The sequence below is a fragment of the Lepus europaeus genome, chromosome 15, assembly GCF_033115175.1.
Source record: "Lepus europaeus isolate LE1 chromosome 15, mLepTim1.pri, whole genome shotgun sequence".
NCBI lineage: Eukaryota > Metazoa > Chordata > Mammalia > Lagomorpha > Leporidae > Lepus > Lepus europaeus.
The window spans coordinates 49,697,291-49,718,745 of NC_084841.1; the positions used below are offsets into that span (position 1 = coordinate 49,697,291).

The window sequence follows — 21,455 nt, forward strand, 5'->3', positions numbered from 1 at the left end:
TGGCTTAATGTAGCCAAACTTTTTGTTCTGAATTAAACAGTACTTTCTCACACCTGAAAGCATATGTCCCTGTTACTATATGAGAATGGCTTTGAAGCTAGAATTCAGAAAAATCTGTTGGGCAAAAACAACTTTTCTTCTCTTTTAGATTTACTCAATGTTCCTTTGCGAAATTAAGTGTAATCTCTCCTATTGGCATGTATACAGAAAGCCAAATATCAATTAAGATATTTTTATTGATTTTCTTATATAAACAAAATAGCTACTATAGCTTTATTAAAATATGTTAACAATACTTGGTACTGCACAGATTTAAACATAGTAGCTAATTAACCTTGTTTATACATTCTCTGACAATTTAAAAATAGCTTAAACTAAGCATCAGGTATATGAAAAAGTACTGGAAATTTTAATTATCCCGATGTCATATGAATACTGGGAACCAATAACACTGGAAAATGGGTGTTTTGTTTTAATGAGGTTGAAGGTAGAGATTTTAACTTTAAAACCTGCTTTGATATATAATTTTGCTATGTCTATGATTATTTCCCCAAGAAAGCATGTAATTCTATACTTTATTTAATTAATTTAATTCTACTTAACCTTCGTCATTTTACGGCCTGAGTCCTGCCCAGAATATGTTTGGCACTGCATCATGGCAGCAGCAAACTCAGGCTTACCCAAACCTTCATGTAGACTATGTGCTATGGGATGGTTAAAGAGGCAAGCAACGAGAATAGAAACTGTATAGGATAAACAGAGAAACAGTTGAGAGAAGCAAAAAAAAAAAAAAAAAAAAAAAAAACCTAATTGTTTTACTGTACATATGAATGGCAAGAAGAAATGATTTAGGGACTATGTGGTTTAGTTAAGCATATTTTAATTTTTTTACTACTAAAGGGACAGCTAACGCCTAAAGATGGCCTCATCTATAACACAGTAAAAAAGGTTATTAACATCTTCATACAATAAACTGTTAGAAATAATAAATTTCAGTGTAAAGTTGTGCGTATCTGCGGCTCTTAAACTTGAAGATTATGTTGTATATTATGACGTATATTAAAAGCAAACCAAGAACAACAAAACACTTGGGAACTTAGAACTGACCACCTTAAAGATTCAGAATAGTAAAAGATGACAACAGTAGTATTAAAAATTATCATGCAGATAATGTCCCAGAGGAGCAATAGCATAGTTCATCTTCTCAAATATTAAAAATATATAATTTGCTTCTTTTCTTGACCTTGAATTATTCTGTTTTCCAAATAGCTAGGAAAAGTGGATACCTTCTGCATTGAATCCATGTAGAAGTCTAAAAAAAAGAAACCAAAAAGGGAAGGTATTGAAAAGCTAACATTGTAGCACCTAATTATGTATATTTTGTATCATGAATTCTAAAACAGGAAGCTATCAATATACTAAAATTCAGCCCAACCACTTCTAACACTACTCATTAGGGAAACCTCATCCCCAACTAAATTTATAAGGTTTATATTGGTTAAAACCAGGTTCTACTAATACTTCTTTGGTTACAGCCTGTATATCATAAGTTACAATAATGAATGTGACACTGATTATCTTAGACTTCCCCTATCTTAGGCCTGTGAGCTCACTGACACTTGTTCATTTCAACATGGTAACTCTACAAGAAACTCTAGGAAATTAAGGCAGAAATCAGATGAATACCCAAGCTTATGTGCCCATTCTTCCCCTAACTTTTATTGAGGTTGGATACACATGGTTTCTCTGCATACCTAAGTACTTATCCAACTCTGGGTAGCCAACTGCATATGATATATGTACCTTGAGAAAATATATATTGAGAATGAAGGACACTAAGATAAAATATTCCTATTTAGGCCTGGCCCATACAAATAAGTCCAGATGGATTAGTGTTGAAAAAGCAAAGCAGGTACTTAGAATAGTATTCTACTCCTAGGATTATCTAACATAGACTCAGTGGTACTGCCAGCCAGCCAGCCAAGAAAACGTTAACTCCATTTGTCTTAGTTACATAGTATTGTGTTTCTACCTTATCAAAGCAAATGACATACAATCTGCCCTCTAGTTTACTCATAGAACATGGAAACTCTAAATATGAATTGGCTAAATAGTCAGGAGCTTCTGAAAGCTAAAGTGTCCCAATAAAAACAGGACAGGTGAATAACTACCTGGGCAGTGAATTGAAGCCTTACTTGCTTAGTTCAGAGAAGATACATTTTGGCGTGACATGCCCAGATAATCATGATACCCATGTACTAGATATGTGTAGAACCTGCCTTAGGCTACAGAACCTAATTCTATTAAATGAATAATACATATGACAAATTTTTCTACTCTGTAGTGTGAGTTGTCCACTCTGGAGGCACAAGCTATTAAGACTTAAGACAATGAATAGGAGTTGTAGGGGAGCAGAAGGGGAGGAACATATGCATCACTATACACATCAACACAGCGGCAAACTTCTGGCTCGGACTGTTCTTTATTACTGTTCTTAAAAAATGCTCATTTTGCTGCAGCTGACTAGCCTCCATCTTCTACACCAAATACTATTCCATGCCATGGAAGTGCTATGCAATAACTCTCCCAAGTAGCACCTTATACCGCTTTAAAGCCTTTAACTCTCTAATCAGAAGGTGTCACAGTAAAGAAATGTAAACAGGAAAACAGAAAAATGTAATTACCTGATAAAGTCATCTATGTCCATGGTACGGGCCCTTTTGTCACTAAAACCTGTGCTGGTTAGGATTTGCTGTATTTTATCTGCTATGCTGAAATCTTCTGGTATTATCTATCAATATAAGATTCAGAATAAATGAACAACATATCTTTAATGAAGTCACTTTGACTCTTTTTTTAAGTTCAGTAAGTCATAAAATAGTCATCTTAGCATATCTGTTAATGAGTTTGAAAAGCCTGATGATTCTGATATGACATATCTAGGCAGGTGGCTAATCTTTATTGAATAACAAACACTCAGAATACCTTGAGTGAGTAATCATGTACATTATGCTTTTTCTTTAAAATTCTCAAATAGTTTAGTTTCTGACCTCACAAAATTGTAAACTCTTAAAGCAATTGTTACTCCTTTCAAAATTATACATTATACCTAACCAGCTAATTTTTCTGAGTGTTAACTTCTTAATCCTCAAAAATATTGTTTCATATTTAATTCACATCATCTATGTAAAGGTTTTTCTTAATCAAGCTAATTTTTTTTTTTTTTTTTAAATTTAGGCAGCTATTTAATGACTCCTTGTCCATAGAAGATAATAGTGGAGATTCTATTTTGGAGCATCAAACCATAATGAGATCAGAGTCACAAAAAAAAATAGAAAAGCAATTTGCCTGTGTCAGTTTTAATTAAACTGAAAGAGCCAAAAAGTTAGCAAACATCATGTGTTCATGACACAGATATGTGCACGTGCATGGTGCACCCATACCTGTAAGCACTGCACAGATAAGAGGCAGGAGACTCAAAACCTGAAATCTGCCATTCTCCCTATACTTTTAATTATTCCAATTCCTGAGCATCAGAAAACAGTTAACTAGTAATTGTTACAAACAAGGGAGGATGAAAATTCAGAAAACAGCCAAATTGTGCACAGTTATTTTAAGTTGAACAAACCACATGTCTACCACTTTGAGGAAGTTACAACTCAGCTGAATGCTTTTAAATTGTTATTTATTTGTTTGAGACACAGAGCTCCTATGCACTGAAATGCCTGCAACAACCAGGACTGTGCCAAAGCTTGGAACCCAGTCCAGGTCTCCTATGTGAGTGGCAGGAATTCCTTGAGCCATCACCACTACCTCCCAGGGTCTGCATTAGTAGGAAGCTGGAGTCAGGAGCTGGACATGGGCATTGAACCCAGATAGTCCAATAGGACACATGGGCATTTTACCAGTGTCTTACTGTTAGGCCATAAACTACCCTTGAATCTGCTTGTTAGGACTCAAAGAGGAGAGTATAGGAATAAAGATTACTCTTAGCTCTTTCACAGAATACACAACATTGACCTGTCAGAATTACCTAATTGTGCAGTATACACTGTCTTAAGTATCCTATAGGATGTACAAAACAAGAAATCTCAATGACAGATGAAAAATAAAAAATAGGGGAACATTAAAAGAAAACACAGAAACTACAGAAACATTTCCTACTTACAATGTTATGGACCGAACAGTGAATTCTGTAGTTTTTTTCCAACAGCTGTTGCACTGCACTTGATCTATAGCACAAAGAAGTGACATCACTATTATTCCAAAATCACTGATCATACATAATTTCCTTTGAGTTTGTACAGGATTAAGTCCATAATACTTGAGGTAAAATTAAAGAATTAAAAAGTGCTGAACATTTAAACTTACAAACATTCATAGTTAAAAGTAAAGTCCTAATAAGCATCTTAGTTCTTAGAGTACTCCTAGACCCTCCCCCACGTATTAGAAATCCTCCTTTAAATTAGAAGTCCTCCTTTAAACTGGCCATCACACTTCTACCCCCGCTGTGTTACATTTTCCCAAGTTAATAAGACGGCACAAATTGTTCACAAGTATGGAAGAGGTCCTTTATCACCCCAGTTTTCAACAAACACCAAAACAGATGTGTAGGTAAGAGCTTAGAGTGCAGAGGTTGTTAAGCCACTTAGAGGACAACAGCATCCAGTGCTTCAGTTCCAGTCCCAGCTCCACTGTCAGTTGCAGCTGCCAGCTAATGCAGATCCTAAGGCGTCAGCAGGTGACAGCCTCAGTAGTCAGGTTTCTGCCAGCCATGTAAGAGATCCAAATGGAGTTGCCAGCTTCTAGCTTTGGTCTGGCCCAGCCTGGGCTGTTCTGGGCATTTAGAACTGGCACATGGAAGATTTCTTTCTCCCTTTCTCTGCCTCTCAAAATTAATAAACGTTTTAATACAGAAAAAAGAGTTTCGGAGTTTTCCTTTTAGCTAAAAACCATCTGACTCTGAAATACAGGAACTCTTCTCTAAATTCTTTCACCTTCTACAGTATAAGATGAGTCCAAAAGGTGAAGTGTATCGGCAAGTGGATAATCTTTATGCTTCGGGATAGCTGTTTAGGAAGAGAACCAGATGCTAGCACAGTATCTGGGTCACTGGACTTCAGTGCGTCAAACACTTACTTAAATGCAGCAGACAGTGTCTTGTTTTTCCTAACAAAGGTGATCCTTACTAGGCCATCCCATTCCTGGAACAGAAGACAGGTATTTTCCTGAGCATCTCAAACTTGTTGTCCATGCCTGTTAGGTGTTGTTTTTTTAAAGCCTTAGAGGGAAACTTCTGGAATAATGAAATTTTCTATCTTGAGTTGGTTGGCACACATGCATGAGTAAGATGTACACATATTTGACTTCTGTACTTCTAGGCACCTTGCTGGCTGTATTTCATCCTTAATTTTTTAAAAATTGGAAAAATTATAAAAAATTTCTACATCTCACCAAAGAATACGGTACTTATTTAAATCAAAGTTGTTTTTCAAAAATAAGATTCAGGGCCGGCGCCGTGGCTTAACAGGCTAATCCTCCACCTTGCGGCGCCGGCACACCGGGTTCTAGTCCCAGTTGGGGCGCCAGATCCTATCCCGGTTGCCCCTCTTCCAGGCCAGCTCTCTGCTATGGCCCGGGAAGGCAGTGGAGGATGGCCCAAGTCCTTGGGCCCTGCACCCGCATGGGAGACCAGGAGAAGCACCTGGCTCCTGGCTTCGGATCAGCGTGATGTGCCAGCTGCAGCGGCCATTGGAGGGTGAACCAACGGCAGAAAGGAAGACCCTTCTCTCTCTCTCTCTCTCTCACTATCCACTCTGCCTGTCAAAAAATAATAAGATTCAGAACTGACATGGGGCCAGCGCTGTGGCACAGCGGGTTAAAGCCCCAACCTGCAATGCTGGCATCCCATATGGGCGCCAGTTGTGTCCCGGCTGCTCCACTTCCAATCCTGCTCCCTGCTAATGTGCCTGGAAAACCAGCAGAGGATGGCCCAAACCCTTGGGACCCTACACCCCACTCCAGATAGGTGCAGCTCTGGCTGTTGCAGCCATTTGGGGAGTGAACCAGCAGATGGAAGACCTCTCTCTCTGTCTCTACCTCTCTATTTAAAAAACACATGGTGTAGGATGTAGCCCATGTAACACACCTACACCTCCTCCATGGAGTGGTTGACAGGCTGTTTATCAGCACTTTGCCACACAGTCATTAGTGTTTCAAACATGACCGCAGCAGGGTTTAAACCAAGTGCTCTGTGGCTTGCTTCTGTGGGAACTGCAAAATGAAGTTTGAAAATTGTCACCCACAATATTACTCTGAACAATTTTCATGTTACCTTGCTCTCCAAATTTTATTCTGTTTTCTATGACTGTAAGTTTGAAGGAAATAAACTGCATTTTAACCTACTTTTTACAAATATTTTCCATGCTTTTTTGTGGTCTTTATAACTGTTCTTTGTCAGATTATTTCATCTGCTCCATCACGTGTTACACTTACTACAATGAACATTTTCCTACATTTGGACATTGAGGTTGGCCCAGTATTTTTCTGCTTCTATGGACACAGTGTCTTCCAGTCTGGACTGCTTTTTCCTTTACAAAATGTCCTAGTACTTTAGCCTCACCTGAAAATTGATAGGTGGTGGTGGATTCTTGGGTTCTATCCTTACAACACTGGATTCCACCTTTGGTGGTGGTCTGAAGTTATTCTTTCCCACCTGTGGATCAGAAAATGTTTAAGTATCCTCTCAAAGCAGCTTTTCATTAGGAATCAAAGATGCTCTTTTCCCAGAAGGGACAGCTACATGTGGAAAGAGGAATTTCAATAAAAGGTGGTTTCAGTAAAAACCACTCACTTTCATTAGGTGATCCACACGTGCTAACAGCTGTGTATTGATTGAGAGTCTGCAGTACAACTTATCTCCAGGTTTTGCAACCAGTCGGAGAGCAAATTCTCGTTGAAACATAAGTACAGCACATCTGAAAGGAAAGCAGAAGAGACATTTGGTGCAGCAGTTCAACCACTACTTGGTATGCCTGCATCCCATATCACAGTGCCTGGGTTTGAGTCCTGATTCCTCTCTTCTGATTCCATTTCCTGCTAACTTGCACCCCGGGAGGCAGCAGGTGATGGCTCAAGTACTTGGATCCCTGCCACCCACATGGGAGACTGAGTACCTAATCCCAGCTGTTGCAGACATTTGGGGAGTTAACCAGTGGATGGGAGGCTCTGTCTTTCAAAAGAATAAATACAAATAAACTAGAGAAAGGTTAGTGGTGCAGTACCGCGGTTTAAGCTGCTACACAGGATGCCTGCATCCCATGTCAGAGTGCCTAGTTCAAGTCCTGGCCACTCTGCTTCTGGTCCAGCTTCCTGCTAATTTGCCCTGGGAGGCAGCACATAACAGCTTAGGTGCTAGGGCCCCTGACACCCCCATGGGAGACTTGAACGGAGTTCCACCTCTGGCTGTTGTCGGCATTTGGCAAGTCAGTGAAAAGTGCTCGCTTGCTCTCTGTACCTCTTTCAAGTATGAAAAATATGTATTTTTTTCATGCAAGGGAAATGGTCACTTTGAACTGTAAATATATTTTATCTGTACTGAATTTTCAACATGTTACTAATGATCACTCAGCTGGTTAGAAGGCAGAAAACTTTCAGTCTTTATCACCACAAAATGAGACAGCTGGTTTTGTTTTATAACCATGAGAAAGATGCCTTGCAAATACAAGCCCTCAGAGATCAGATGAGAAAGTTTTTCTCATCAGCTCTTGTCAGTCCATCACCCTTCCTCCAAGAACAAAACAAGCAAAATTAACTCGAGCAGAATCCATTCACGAAGCAGCAAACACCCTCAAGGAGGAGGTGACGCTTGGTGTCCGGGGTAAGGGACACAGACTTCTTCCTCAGTGCCACTCGGAGGCGTTCTGGAGGCTGGTGAGCAGGAAAGCATCTGCAGAGATGCCTTCAACTTTCAAAGGATTTTGACGATGAATCACAACAAAATGTAGATTTGACAAATACCTGTAGGTATCTATGTTTCTATACCTCAAACAGAAATTCCACTAGGACCCTATGTAATGCCCTCTGGTAAGTTCCATTCCATGTCATTAAGGGGAGGGGGGGCAGGAATTGTCATTGCTTGGGACATCAGAATAGCAAATGGGAGTGCCTGGTTAGAGTCCCACCCACTCTTCCTCCAGTCCACCTTTTCTGCTCTGATCCTGGGAGGCAGTAGATAATAACTCAAATAACGGAGTCCCTCCTGTGTCCCTGCCACCCATGTGGGCGACCCAGACGGATCTCTGGGCTCCTGGCTTCAGCCTGGCCCAACCTTGGTTGTTGCAGGCATCTGCAGAGTGGACCAGAAGAAAGATCACTCTTTTTTTCTCTGTCTCTGTTGCTCTACCTTTCTTTCTTTCTTTCTTTCTTTCTTTTTTTTTTTTTTTTTTTTTTGACAGGCAGAGTGGATAGTGAGAGAGAGACAGAGAGAGAGAGGGTGCCATTGGTTCACCCTCCAATGGCCGCTGCAGCTGGCGCATCTCGCTGATCCGAAGCCAGGAGCCAGGTGCTTCTCCTGGTCTCCCATGCGGGTGCAGGGCCCAGGGACTTGGGCCATCCTCCACTGCCTTCCTGGGCTATAGCAGAGAGCTGGCCTGGAAGAGGGGCAACTGGGATAGAATCCGACGCCCCCACCGGGACTAGAACCCGGGGTGCCGGCGCCGCAAGGCGGAGGATTAGCCTGTTAAGCCACGGTGCCGGCCTGCTCTACCTTTCGAATAAATAAAAATAAACATTTTTAAAAAATAGGATGGTTAGGCCGGCACCGCAGCTCAGTAGGCTAATCCTGCGCCTTGCGGCGCCAGCACATCGGGTTCTAGTCCCGGTCGGGGCACTGATCCTGTCCCGGTTGCCCCTCTTCCAGGCCAGCTCTCTGCTGTGGCCAGGGAGTGCAGTGGAGGATGGCCCAAGTTCTTGGGCCCTGCACCCCATGGGAGACCAGGAGAAGCACCTGGCTCCTGCCATCGGAACAGCGCGGTGCGCCAGCCACAGCGCGCCTACCGCGGTGGCCATTGGAGGGTGAACCAACGGCAAAAGGAAGACCTTTCTCTCTGTCTCCCTCTACTGTCCACTCTGCCTGTCCCAAAAAAAAAAAAAATAGGATGGTCATGACTCACAAAAATAAACATTTTAAAAAATAGGATGGTCATGACTCACTAAGTATATTTTATAACCACTGAGGTGTTTTTGACTTGCATTTAGAAAGCCACTGGCATGACTAGAGACCAGTTAGCAAGCCACTGCAATTGTCCATACAGTCATAAAAACCAGACCTAGGCAATGGCAAGAGGGTTGGAAAACAGGGAAATACTGTCTAGTCTCTGAAACAGAACGTAGACCATACCGTCCCCAAATAACTTCTGGGGAGAAGGCAGGGAATAGGGGGAAGGGAGCAGGGAGTGGGGAGGATAGAGAGGGAGAGACATCAGTCCAAACAAATCAATATTTTCTACAAAAATTCTTCCAATACTTTTCCAATTGACTTTCATTTTCAACTGTATTCACACCCCAAGCTGTCAGTCTTTCACAAATTTGGCAGTAACTCTGGTCTCTTGTCACAAACCTGAAAAAAGGTCGGTGCAACAACAGCTTGAAGACAAAGGGAGAAGAGATCTGGAAGAGAATTAACTAGTTACTACCGAGACAGACACACCAGAAACACAGTCTGACTTCCTGACAATCTGAGGACGTACCTGATAAGGCAGATTGGCCACACACGTATCGAAGAATGGTAACTCTGTTTTCAGCACATCACCCACCATTACCTGGAGTTTGCTCGCCAAGGGCCTGACAATAAGAAAGTAAAAAGGATGAAATTTAAGAATGTTTCTTTCATGAGACTGAAATACACTTTAATTTTATTATGTTTACTCACGTGCCCTGAACTCTTTTATGAAGTTCGGCTACTAGCCTTGGGTCAAGTTCACAGGCGATGACCTGAATTAAAAAAAAAAAAATTAGGTTAATTACAGAGTACAGATTTATTCTTGTTATCCCAATAGAAACCTTTATATGATCTCTTACATGGTTTAAACTTCTTTTTCCACTGTACTCTACCATTTCAAACAATGAAAACCACCATCCAGAAAAATAGATTATGTGAGAGTCCCCCCAAAATAACCAAGAGTTACCATGCTTCATCTGTCTCCATGTTTTGTAACTGAACAGATGATGAAAATAATACACAATGTGTCTGTGTTGTCAGTTCTTAGGAGGGTACACTGCTCCTTTCATCAACTGAGATCCAGAACACACAGTATGGATAACTTCTTAAGTAAGAGAAAATGATGGGGCCAGTGTTGTGGCATAGCAGGTAAAGCCTCTGCCTGCAGTGCCGCCATCCCATATGGGTGCCGCTTTGAGTCCTGGCTGCTCCACTTCCAATCCAGCTCTCTGCTATGGCCTGGGAAAGCAGTAGAAGATGGCCCAAGTCCTTGGGCCCCTGCACCTGTGTGGGAGACTCGGCAGAAGCTCCTGCCTCCTGGCTTCAGATCAGCGCAGCTCTAGCTGTTGCAGCCATTTTAGGGCGCAGAGGATGAAGAACCTCTCTCTCTCTCTGCCCCTGCCTCTCCATGGCTCTGCCTTTCATACAAATAAGTCTTTTTTAAAAAAAGAGAGAACGTGATTTTACTGCAATATTAGCTAAGGCTTCATTGACACAGGGTAAACGTACTGCTTATTTTGTTTGGCTTCCATATCCGTGCTCTACTTTCTCTGTGCCCCACAGAAAACACAGGCAGCCCCATTACTTCTGGCTGGGATCAGCCAGTGAAAGGCACCGGCACTGCAGGACGCAGAGTGCTAGGCTGGGCGTTTATTTCCTGATGGCTAGCCTTTGCCTTGCAGTTTTCATAGTGGCTGCGTTCTGCCATGAGTGCCCCTCTTCAGGGGCTCCCGCTCACTGGGCTCTGGAGAATTCTCTCCCTTTGCCTGGATGTTTCCTGTTTCCCGCTGGCACTAGTCCCCAGTGACTCACTGACACATGCTGGTTCCCTTAACCCTACCCCCAGACATAATTAAACTCTCAGATCAGCCCTTTTATATATGCTGCCTGCTTCCACCAGGGACACAGCGTCTCCATTTAACTGGAAGCCAGGTCAACCAAGACACAAAAAGGACATCAGGAGTGGCCAGGCTGGCACCCACATCTCGAGGCCTGGGCTCCAGCCCTGAACATCTCCTCCTCCAAAGTTAGGGGTTCCAGTAACTCCAGGCTGCTTTATTCCCTCCAGCCTGGAGCTGGCAGCCACTGCTTGCAGTTTTATTTTGTTAATGTTCCCATTTTCCCCTTTTAGTTGTCTAACAAACATGTAACCGGGTCCCATGTATTCAATTCCCTATTGAGGGGTGCGTGTTCGGCACAGTGAGTAAAAGACGTTGCTTGGGATGCTGGCATCTCACAGCAGAGTGAAGTTCTGACTCCACTTCCAACTCCAGCGTCCTGCTAATGTGCACCCTAGGAGGCAGCAACTGATGGCTCAAGTACTTGGGTGCCTGTTACTGTGGCAGAACCAGATTAAACTCTCAGCACCTGGCTGCAGCCTGGCCCAGCCCTGGCTATTTCATGCATCTGGAGAGTAAACCAGCAAATGGAAGATTCTTTCTCTGTCTCTGTCAAATAAAGAAAACTGTAAAGACTATGAAAAAATAACAAATTCCCCATCAAAATAACCTGATGTGGTCTGTTTTCCTGACTGATACACCTCATACTTTCTAACATAAAACTCTGAGCAAGGGATCAAGAATTACTACAGGCTGAGTGTACCTTACCTAAAATGCTTGGAACTAGAAGTGTTTCAGATTTTAAGCATCTCTAATTTGAAAATCGAAAATTCAAAATGCTGAGGCAGGTACTGCGGTGCAGTGGGTTAAGCTACCACTTGGGATGCCTGCATCCCACACCTGAGCACCTAGAATCACTTCCTGCCTCTGTTCCAGGAGGGCCTGGGATCAAGTCCCGCCTCCACTTCCAATCCAGCTTCCTGCTAACGGGCACCAAGGGAAGCAGCAGATACTGGCTACAAGTACTCGGGTCCCTCCTACCGACATGTGAGACAAGGAGAGAGTTCCTGGCTCCAGGCTTCAGTCTAGCTCAGTCCTGACTGTTGTGACCACATGGGGAATGAATCAGCAGGTAGATCACCTCTCTATCACTCTGACTTCAAATAATCAAAAATTAATAATAAACTTTAAAAAAAAAAAAAAAAAAAAAACTCAACATCCAAAATGCCCTGAAAGCCAAATTTTCAGATCAGGGATGTTCAACCTCTATTCAGTTAATGTAATACCAAAACATTAAATCCCTTTGTACCTTTTTTGCCTTTTCTAGCAACTTTACAGTCATGTTGCCAGTTCCAGGTCCAACTTCTAGCACCACATCCGTTGGTCTTAAGGCAGCCTAAAAGCAAGCACACTTTATTTTAACACCCATGGCACGTCTGAACACATAACTGACAGCTGAAGCTCTGGGGTCTGAGGCCTTACCTGGTTCCAGTTTTAGAATTCATCTTGATTTATGTGGCTAACCAAATCACCCTGATAACAAGAGGTGCAAATGAAAACCTAAGAGCCCTCCTAAAATAGGGGATACTTCTCAACAGCAGTTCTTTCTGGGACTGACACTGTTTTCTGTCTTGGAAATCATTGTAATAGCTTCTTGCTACCAAATCGGTTCATATCAACAAGTTCAATTGGAGAACTATATATAATGAACTTCTCTGAGAATCACAGCATGTTGGACCAGATTTTCTTAATTCCCAAGCCATACAGTTTCAGGGATACAAGGGTAAGAGAAATTGTACAGAAAACTGGGTATGTGTGTGCACACAACTGTGATATTGTAGGTCCACAGGTTTCATCAGATAAAGGAATCCATGAGCTTAAAAGGTTAAAAAGCTACAGCAACCCTCCTTGCACAAATGACACTAAGTCTGGGGCCAGCACTGTGGCATAGTGGGTAAAGTCATTGCCTGCAGTGCTGGCATCCCATATGGGCGCCGGTTCGAGTCCTGGCTGCTCCACTTCTGATCCAGCTCTCAGCTGTGGCCTGGGAAAGCAGCAGAAGATGGCCCAAGTCCTTGGGCCCCTGTACCCAAGTGGAAGACCCAGAAGAAGCTGGATCCTGTCTTCAGGTTGGCTCAGCTCTGGTGGCTGCAGCCAATTGGGGAGTGAATTAGTAGATGGAAGACCTCTCTCTCTCTGCAGCTCTGCCTTTCAAATAAATAAATAAATCTTTTTTTAAAAAAAATGACACTACATCTAACAAGATCCTTTCTGAGGGCTGGCATTGTGGCTTAATGGGGTTAAGCTGCCACCTGCAATACTGGCATCCCATATGGATGCTGGTTGAAGTCTCAGCTGCTCCACTTCCAATCCAGCTCCCTGCTAATGTGCCTGGGAAGGCAGTGGAAGATGGCCCAAGTGCTAAGGCCCCTGTCACCCATATGAGAGACAGGGTGAAGCTCCTGGTACATGCTTCGGACCTGAGCAGCTCCGGACGCTGCAGCCACTGGGGAATGAACCAGCAGACAGAAGATCTCTCTGTATCTTTCTCTCTCTCTAACTCTGCCTTTCAAATAAAAATCTTTTTTTTTTTTTTTTTGACAGGCAGAGTGGACAGTGAGAGAGAGAGAGAGAGAGAGAGAGAAAGGTCTTCCTTTGCCGTTGGTTCACCCTCCAATGGCCGGCACACCACGCTGATCTGAAGGCAGGAGCCAGGTGCTTATCCTAGTCTCCCATGGGGTACAGGGCCCAAGCACTTGGGCCATCCTCCACTGCACTCCCGGGCCACAGCAGAGAGCTGGCCTGGAAGAGGGGCAACCAGGACAGAATCCGATGCCCCGACCGGTACTAGAACCCGGTGTGCTGGCACCACAAGGCGGAGGATTAGCCTATTGAGCCACGGCATCAGCTTCAAATAAAAATCTTTAAAAGATCTTCTGGAATGCTCTTTCTACAGGCCCAAAAAGCTTCTTTTATAACCATAAAAGTAATGTGCACAACCTATGTTTCATTTCCCAGCACCCAACCATCTGTACCAACAAGAGCATATCAGAGGGGTCAGTGCCATGTTGTAGCAGGTAAAGCCTCCACCTGCAGTGTCAGCATTCCATATGGGCACCAGTTCGAGACTCAGCTGCTCCACTTCTGATCCAGCTCTCTGCTATGGCCTGGGAAAGCAGTAGAAGATGGCCCAAGTCCTTGGGCCCCTGCACCCACATGGGAGACCCGGAGAAGCTCCTGGCTCTGAAGCTCAGATCAGCACAGCTCCGGCCATTGCAGCCAACTGGGGGGTGAACCAGCAGACAGAAGACCTCTCCCTGTCTCTGCCTCTCCTGCTCTCTCTGTGTGACTTGGACTTTCAAATAAATAAATAAATCTTAAAAAAAAAAAAGGGGGGGGAGCATATTAGTAACCCAAGGGGAAGAAAGACTCCAGGGGCTGGTGCTGTGGCGCAGCGGGTTAAAGCCCTGGCCTGAAGCAGTGGCAATCCATATGGGCGCCAGTTAGAGAACCCGGCTGCTCCACTTCTGATCCAGCTCTCTGATGTGGCCTGGGATAGCAGTAGTAGACGGCCCAAGTCGTTGGGCCCCTACACCAATGTGGGAGACCCGGAGGAGGCTCCTGGCTCCTGGCTTCGGATGGGTTCAGTTCTGGCCGTTGCAGCCATCTGGGGAGTGAACCAGCGGATGGAAGACCTCTCTGTCTCTACCTCTCTCTGTAACTCTATCTTTCAAATAAATAAAATAAATCTTTAAAGAAGGAAGAAAGACTCCAAATAACTTGCATGCTACCAGCTGGGTGGTTTCTTCTGGGGAACAAACCTCCTAATGCATGGTTTAACCCTATGTTTTAAACTCCGGGGTAAATAAAAGCTAACAGTGATAGGGTGCCCAGGAAAGCGATCAGGAACAGAAGAATCTGAAATGGACCAAGTACAAACGTCCAGCTGTGAAGCAGGTAATTCTCAGAGAGAGAACTGGGGTCGGGAGACACCCAGACCCACGGCACACTCTGCAGAAGAGTCTGAATCCTAAACAATCCTCGAATTCACTCAATGAAGACTTAGCATCTAGCTCGGGCCAGGCGCACAATCTGGGCTTAAATATTCCTAAGAATGAGACCAACAGAACGACGCTGCCCGCTTCCTCTTCTACACCCACCTTCTCAATAATGCTGTTAACAACCAGAGGATTTTTCAAAATGTGCTGCCCGATCCCCTTGTTGAACATGAGTCCTGGAAGAAAACACAACGCAGCCTTCACTGCCCAGCGCGGATGACACGTTAGGCCGTCCGGGAGAGGCCAGCTCGACGGGTCCGGGGCAGGGCTGGCGAACGACTCCCAGTCCATGCCGGCTGCGGCGCGCAGGCCGGGCCCGGCGCCCCGGGAGCCCGTGCAGCCCCCGGCCGCGGCTCGGACCTCGGCGAGCGCCGGCAGACGCCGACCGGCCCTGCTTCCCCCCGGCAGTCGCACCTCCGGCGCTCTTCAGCTCCCGGCGCTCTTCCCGCCGCTTGGCTCCCGCTTTAACCTTCGGCATCTCGGCAGGAATCGGAACCAAGGGCCCGGGAAGTCAAACACGATCGAAGCCTGCTACCCGGGCTGAGACCCCACCACGTGAGACTCGCCAGCCAGTTCTCCCCCACCACTACCGTCCACGCCAAGCGCAGAGGCGACGGCCCGCCGTCCCCGCCCCCGGGCTCTCGGGGCTCCTCCCCCAAAAGGAGGGCTGGCCTTGGAGCCCAGTGGCCTCCGGGAATTGTAGTCAACATCCGAAGGAAGGCCTAAACTCAGGCGCCTACGAGTCCCAGAAGACACCGCGCCACTGAGTCTGGCAGCTCCTAAACTCAGGCGCCTACGAGTCCCAGAAGACATCGCGCTACTGAGTCTGGCAGCTTGCATTGGATGGTTAGAGTCAGGGGCGTGGCTTCTCGCCCACTTCCGAGCCGAGGTTGTAATGAGGCGTTAGTGTACTCTTGGCGCTGTGTAGCTAGAGTCTGTTATCACGCCGGGTTTGGGAATCACCAAAACCCGAAGAAGGAATCTTTGACGTATCCCTCTGCTGTTTGCGATTGCGGGGCAGGAAGCCCAGGTTTGGGGGTGCCGAGCTTGCTCCCCTGGGGTCGAACGTTTCCATTATTTTGCGCAGAGACTAGACAGCGTCTAGATTCACTAGGACTGCCGGGCTGCTCCGCCTCCTTTGGTGCCTCCTCATTTGTTCTGAGCTCCAGCTGCGTGTTCAGTCCTCCGAGACGAGGGCGCTACCTTAAAAACCCCACAGCGCTGTGGTGCTGGGCGGGTGCTGGGTGCCGCGATGGGCCCGCGCGCGCTGGGAGAGTACAGCGTCCGCGTCCGTTCTGCTGGCGGCGCCCCAGCTCTCGGATTGTGCGTTTCCCGTGCGTCTTCTGTGTCGTTGTGGTAACAGTCTCTTGCAGTCGTTGTTAAAGCTGATTCTTCTCTGAACCATTGTGTACCGTCCCGGACCTTGGTTTTATACCCTTCTTTCTTTGCAGTAATTCTGGAAAAGTTACCTATCTCGTTAATTAGTTTTTCCGCAATTCTGGGGTCTACAGGTTGCCAGGCAGTGTGTCAGATGTTAGGAGTAAAAGGATGAACTTGAGACCATCCCTCTTTTTAAAGAACTTCCTGGAGAGAATGAGGCAGGGAGGGAAGGAGCGAGGAAGAGGATTCCAACAATAGCAGCACTGTTTGTGGAGCAGGTGTGTTAGTGCCAGGTGCTGGTTTACCCGTAGATGATCGCATTTACCGCGTTGCCGTCGTTCTCTGAAATAGCTCGCATCATTGCAACCATCTTATCGACGAGGAAGCGGAAGAACGAAACGTGTAATACCTTACTCAAAGTCGTGTAGCGACAGCTTGAAAGGAGGTCTGTGTTTGCAAGTCTGAGGGCTTTCTGAGAACTAGGATGGCAGCACTGTGGCTGGTGTTTGAGGAGATTCGGCACCATTGGCAAAATGTCCTGTCTTCAAAGGACAGACAGAAATTAGCTGGAGAGATCGAGAAAGCAGAGGAACGGCACTGACATTCCAAGAGAAAACGATGTTGAAGGAACAAGAAAGAATTTGGTAGAGCTGGGGGGAAATAGGAAAAGTAAATTAATCTCCTGGTGACTTCACAACTTACTGCCCCAGTCCAAACCGCTTTGTCTTGTCACTTCACTAATTCCCTTGTCTGGAGGTTTAAAGCCTTCTGCTTTGGCCATTTCTCAGCTCTTTACTCCCCGTATACCTTTAAAAATTAATAAAACTTCAGCGCCTTTCTTCTATTAATCTCTTGTGTTGATTCACTTCTTAGATCTAGCCAAAGGTCCCAGAAGGGTAGACGAGAACTTAAGTCTTCTCCCCAACACTAGTGTCTACACTAAAATAATACAGCTGGCTCAGTGGTTCGCATAGAAAGGAGAGAGGATGGGAGGGAAATTGTTCTGAGAATTGAAATCTCTTATTGTTCTGGCCATATAGTCAGCTGTGCATCACTGCAATGAAATACCCAAGGCAATTAACTTCATGAAGAGCATGAAGAGCCAAGGTTTATTTGACTCACAATTTTGAAGATTTAAGTCCAAGATCAGGTGAGCCATTGGTTTGCTGTGTGGTAATGGTGGTGGGAGCATGTACTGGAGCGAATGGTCACAGCTCAAGCCCCAAAGAGAAGGAGTGGGTGGGCCCAACTCCTGCTTTTCATTACAACCGCCTCCTGAAGGCTTGACCCCAGTGAACTAGGGATGTGTGCCCAGGCCCCACCTCCTAAAGATTTCACCACCTATTAACAGTGCCACCACTGGGACCAAGCCTTTTTTCATGTGCGCTCTTGGAAGACAGTCAACATCCAAACGATAGTGCTGGCCACATTTCACCATTTTTGTTAGTACCAAGGCAAGATTCCAGGAATGAAAAATTTGTCTTAGAAAATTGTGTGATGCTGGAACATGAATTGCATTAAAGAAATAAGCATTGGAAATTTGTGTCAATATATTTCAATTCTTTGCGGTCATAGTTACTTCTGTAATTAAAGAAATAATTTTAGACTTCTTTATGTTTATATCCTTTGTTTCTTAAAAATAATTATTTTTCAGAGGCTGGTGTTGAGGCGCAATGTGTTGAGATACGGTTGCGATGTCAGCATCCCATATCAAGTGCCAGTTTGAGACCTGGCTGCTCCACTTCTGATCCCGCTCTCTGCTAATCCACCTGGGAAAGCAGCAGAAGATGGCCCACATACTTGGGCCCCTGCCACCCATGTGGGAGATTCTGATGGAGGTCTTGCCTCCTGGTTTTGGCCCGGACCAGCCCTGGCCATTGTGGCCATTTGAGGAATGAACCAGCAAATAGAAGACCTCTGTCTCACTCTGTCACTCTGCCTTGCAAATAAATAAACTAAGCCTTTTAAAAATATTTTTCGGGGCTGGCGCTGTAGCGTAGCAGGTAAAGCTGCCACCTGCAGTGCCAGCATCCCATACAGGCGTCGGTTTGAGTCCCCACTGCTCCACTTTCGATCCAGCTCTCTGCTTTGGTCTGGGAAAGCAGTAGAGGATGGCCCAAGTCTTTGGGCCCCTACACCCGCATGGGAGACCTGGAAGAAGCTCCTGGCTCCTGGCTTCGGATCAGCAAAGCTCCAGCTGTTGCAGACAATTGGGGAGTGAACCAGTGGATGGAAGACTTTTCTCTTCCTCTGCATCTCTCTGTAACTCTGCCTTTCACATAAATAAATAAATCTTAAAAAGGAAAAAAAGGTTTATTTTGCTTATAGTTCTGGAGGTTTGAGGGCCTGCATCTGGTGATCACCTCCTTGCTGGCCGACCCTTAGAAGATGAAGCACATCACATGGCAAGGGACCGGAGGCATCATGTGTATGTCTAAACTGTCTGGTCTCTCTCCCTCCCCCACCTGCAGCAGGTTCCAGCTGTGACCACAGTCAGACTGCCTCTTAGTACTTCTGTGAGGATTGCCATTTCAACAGCGTCAAACCTGATGAAAACCATAGCTCTGAGTCCGAAGCATTGTCAGTGAATGTTGAATCATAACTGATACCTCTCCAAAGCTTTTGTGTTCATTCATTATCCTTGTTAAAAGATAAGCTAAGGGGGCCAGTGCTGTGGCATAGTGGGTTAGGCCACCACCTGCAGTGCCAGCATCCCATATGGGCACTGGTTTGAGTCCCAGCTGCTCCACTTATGATCCAGCTCTCTGCTGTGGCCTGGGAAAGCAGTAGAAGATGGCCCAAGTCCTTGGGCCTCTGCACCCACATGGGAGACCCAGAAGAAGCTCCTGGCTCCTGGCTTCGGATGGAAGGCCTCTCTCTCTCTCTCTCTTTCTCTCTCTCTCCTCTCTCTGCCTCTCCCTGCCTCTCCTTCTCTCTGAGTAACTCTTTCAAATAAATAAATCTAAAAAAATAAATAAAAGATAAGGCACATTAAAGTAATAAAGAGTTTGAGCAGACATTGGTTCAAGACTTGAGAGCTTGAAGCTGCTGGCAGTTTGGAGCTCCTCTGAGGGGGCACCAGAGGAAGGCTTTTGTAGGCTTACTATGGAAGCCTGACAAGGGAAATATTTGATTGACTGAAGTGCTCATAGCTTTATTTTGATCACTCCACTGGAAAGCCCCCAGTTAGTTGTTCGTTCAAAATTTCTGATAGGTTAAATTTCATTCTATGTTTACACCCAATTGGATTTTGGTTTGCTTAAGTAGGAACCCAGGATCTGGGAGCAGCATCAGTTGAATGACCTCCCAATTATTTATTTTAGCACTATAAAATAATATATGTCAGGTTTCTTGGGTTCCCTGGCTATGTTTCCTTCTGCATATGGCCAGTTTGGTTTTCTGTTCTGGGTTCCTTCTGTGTATGTGCTACCATGTCCTAAACAGCAGGGACTTAAACACTATCAGACCCACTGGAAAATGGAGAAACTGAAGGCTTTGGTAGGATATTTTATAATGCATTCTTAAATATATTTTTGTATTGCATCATTTTCAAAGTGCTTTCTACACCATCTGATTTTCAATGAAACCCTGTGAAATTGTTAGGGCAAGTATAATTACCTGTTCTACATTTCAGGACACAGTTCTCACAGACTGGAGGTATTTCTCAAGGTCTTTAAGGAAGTAGGTCACACATTGGAGGGGAACCTGGTGTGAATGTCAGTACAGAATACCAGCCTGCTTCCTGGGGCTCTTAGGGTTTCCACTTCCAGATCTTGGCATCTTGGTCAAGTGCCCCTATCCTTGGTCCATGAGCAGGGAAGGAAAAAGATAATTGCTGAGTCTTTGTAAGTACCATTCAGATAAAGTTTACTTTATAATGGCAGTTTTCTAAGATTCAGTCCAGCATTGCGACATAACAAGCTTCTGTGATGCCAGCATTCTATAGGAGTGCCAGCTAGGGTCCCAGCTGTTCCACTGCCAATCCAGCTCCCTGCTAATGCACCTGGGAAAGCAGCAGAAGATGGCCCAAGTGCTTGAGTCTCTGACACCAACATGGGAGACCCGGATGGAGCTCCAGATCCTGGCTTCAGCCTGGCCCAGTCCTCACCATTGTGGCCACTGGGGAGAGAACCATATGACAGATCTGTCTCTCCCTCTCTGTAACTCTGCTTAAAAAAAAAAAAGTCAGTGTATTCTACAGTATGAAGTTAAATCATTGCTTACTTTGGCAGAAATGGAATAAGTAAATATAATTTTATTTTTTCTTCCTCTGTGGGTTTCCTGTGCACTGAAGATAGGGCAGTCATGTTGAAAACAAAGTAAGAAAATCAAAGCAAAACCTTTACTGGTAAAAATCCTGGAAATATAGAAAGTAAAAAAAGGGTGAAAATTAACCTACGTTCTCATGATGCTGGGATACTTTTGTAAACTTTTTGATATACACTGATTTCTCTTACTGTTTTAACATATGTTTTTGTATAGAGTTCACACGACACATAAAATTTACTCTTTTTTCCTGAAAATACAGTAAGATAAAATGCACCTTTTCTCATTATTACACACTCTTGATAATATTGAAATCTGCTGCAGATTTCACTTCATAGGCGCATGAGCGTTTACTAAGTCATTCCAACACTGTTGTTCTTATAAAAAAGAAAAAGAGAGCTATGTACATTTAAATGTCTATGTGAAAATTTTTTTCTATATTTTTGATCATTTCCCTGGTACAGATTTCCAAAAATGGAGTTATTTAAGCTGTATGAACATTTTAATCTTTGGATATATATTGACAAAATAGTTTCTAAAACAGTTGAATCAATTTTCATTCTTTTTTTTTTTAAGCTTTATTTATTCAAAAGATTCCTATAGAGAGAGTGAAATAGAGAGAGATCGATCTTCCATCTGCTGGTCCGCTCCCCACGTGGTTGGAATGGCCAGCACTGGGGCAGGGTGAAGCCA

At 44.6% G+C, this 21,455-nt stretch overlaps 1 protein-coding gene across 1 annotated transcript; it reads right to left on the minus strand.

Moving 5' to 3' along the window:
* Nucleotides 1-895: 895 nt before the first annotated feature.
* On the minus strand, nt 896-15,753 carry DIMT1 (DIM1 rRNA methyltransferase and ribosome maturation factor). Its single transcript, XM_062212057.1, has 12 exons — nt 15,531-15,753; nt 15,219-15,292; nt 12,368-12,454; nt 9,932-9,993; nt 9,750-9,843; nt 9,620-9,669; nt 6,854-6,977; nt 6,623-6,715; nt 5,140-5,204; nt 4,169-4,232; nt 2,685-2,791; nt 896-1,312 (listed from the first exon to the last, which is right to left on the minus strand). The coding sequence occupies exons 1-12, from the start codon at nt 15,592-15,594 to the stop codon at nt 1,270-1,272; spliced, it is 927 nt and encodes a 308-aa protein (XP_062068041.1). The 5' UTR covers nt 15,595-15,753; the 3' UTR covers nt 896-1,269.
* Between the last annotated feature and the right edge of the window lie 5,702 nt (nt 15,754-21,455).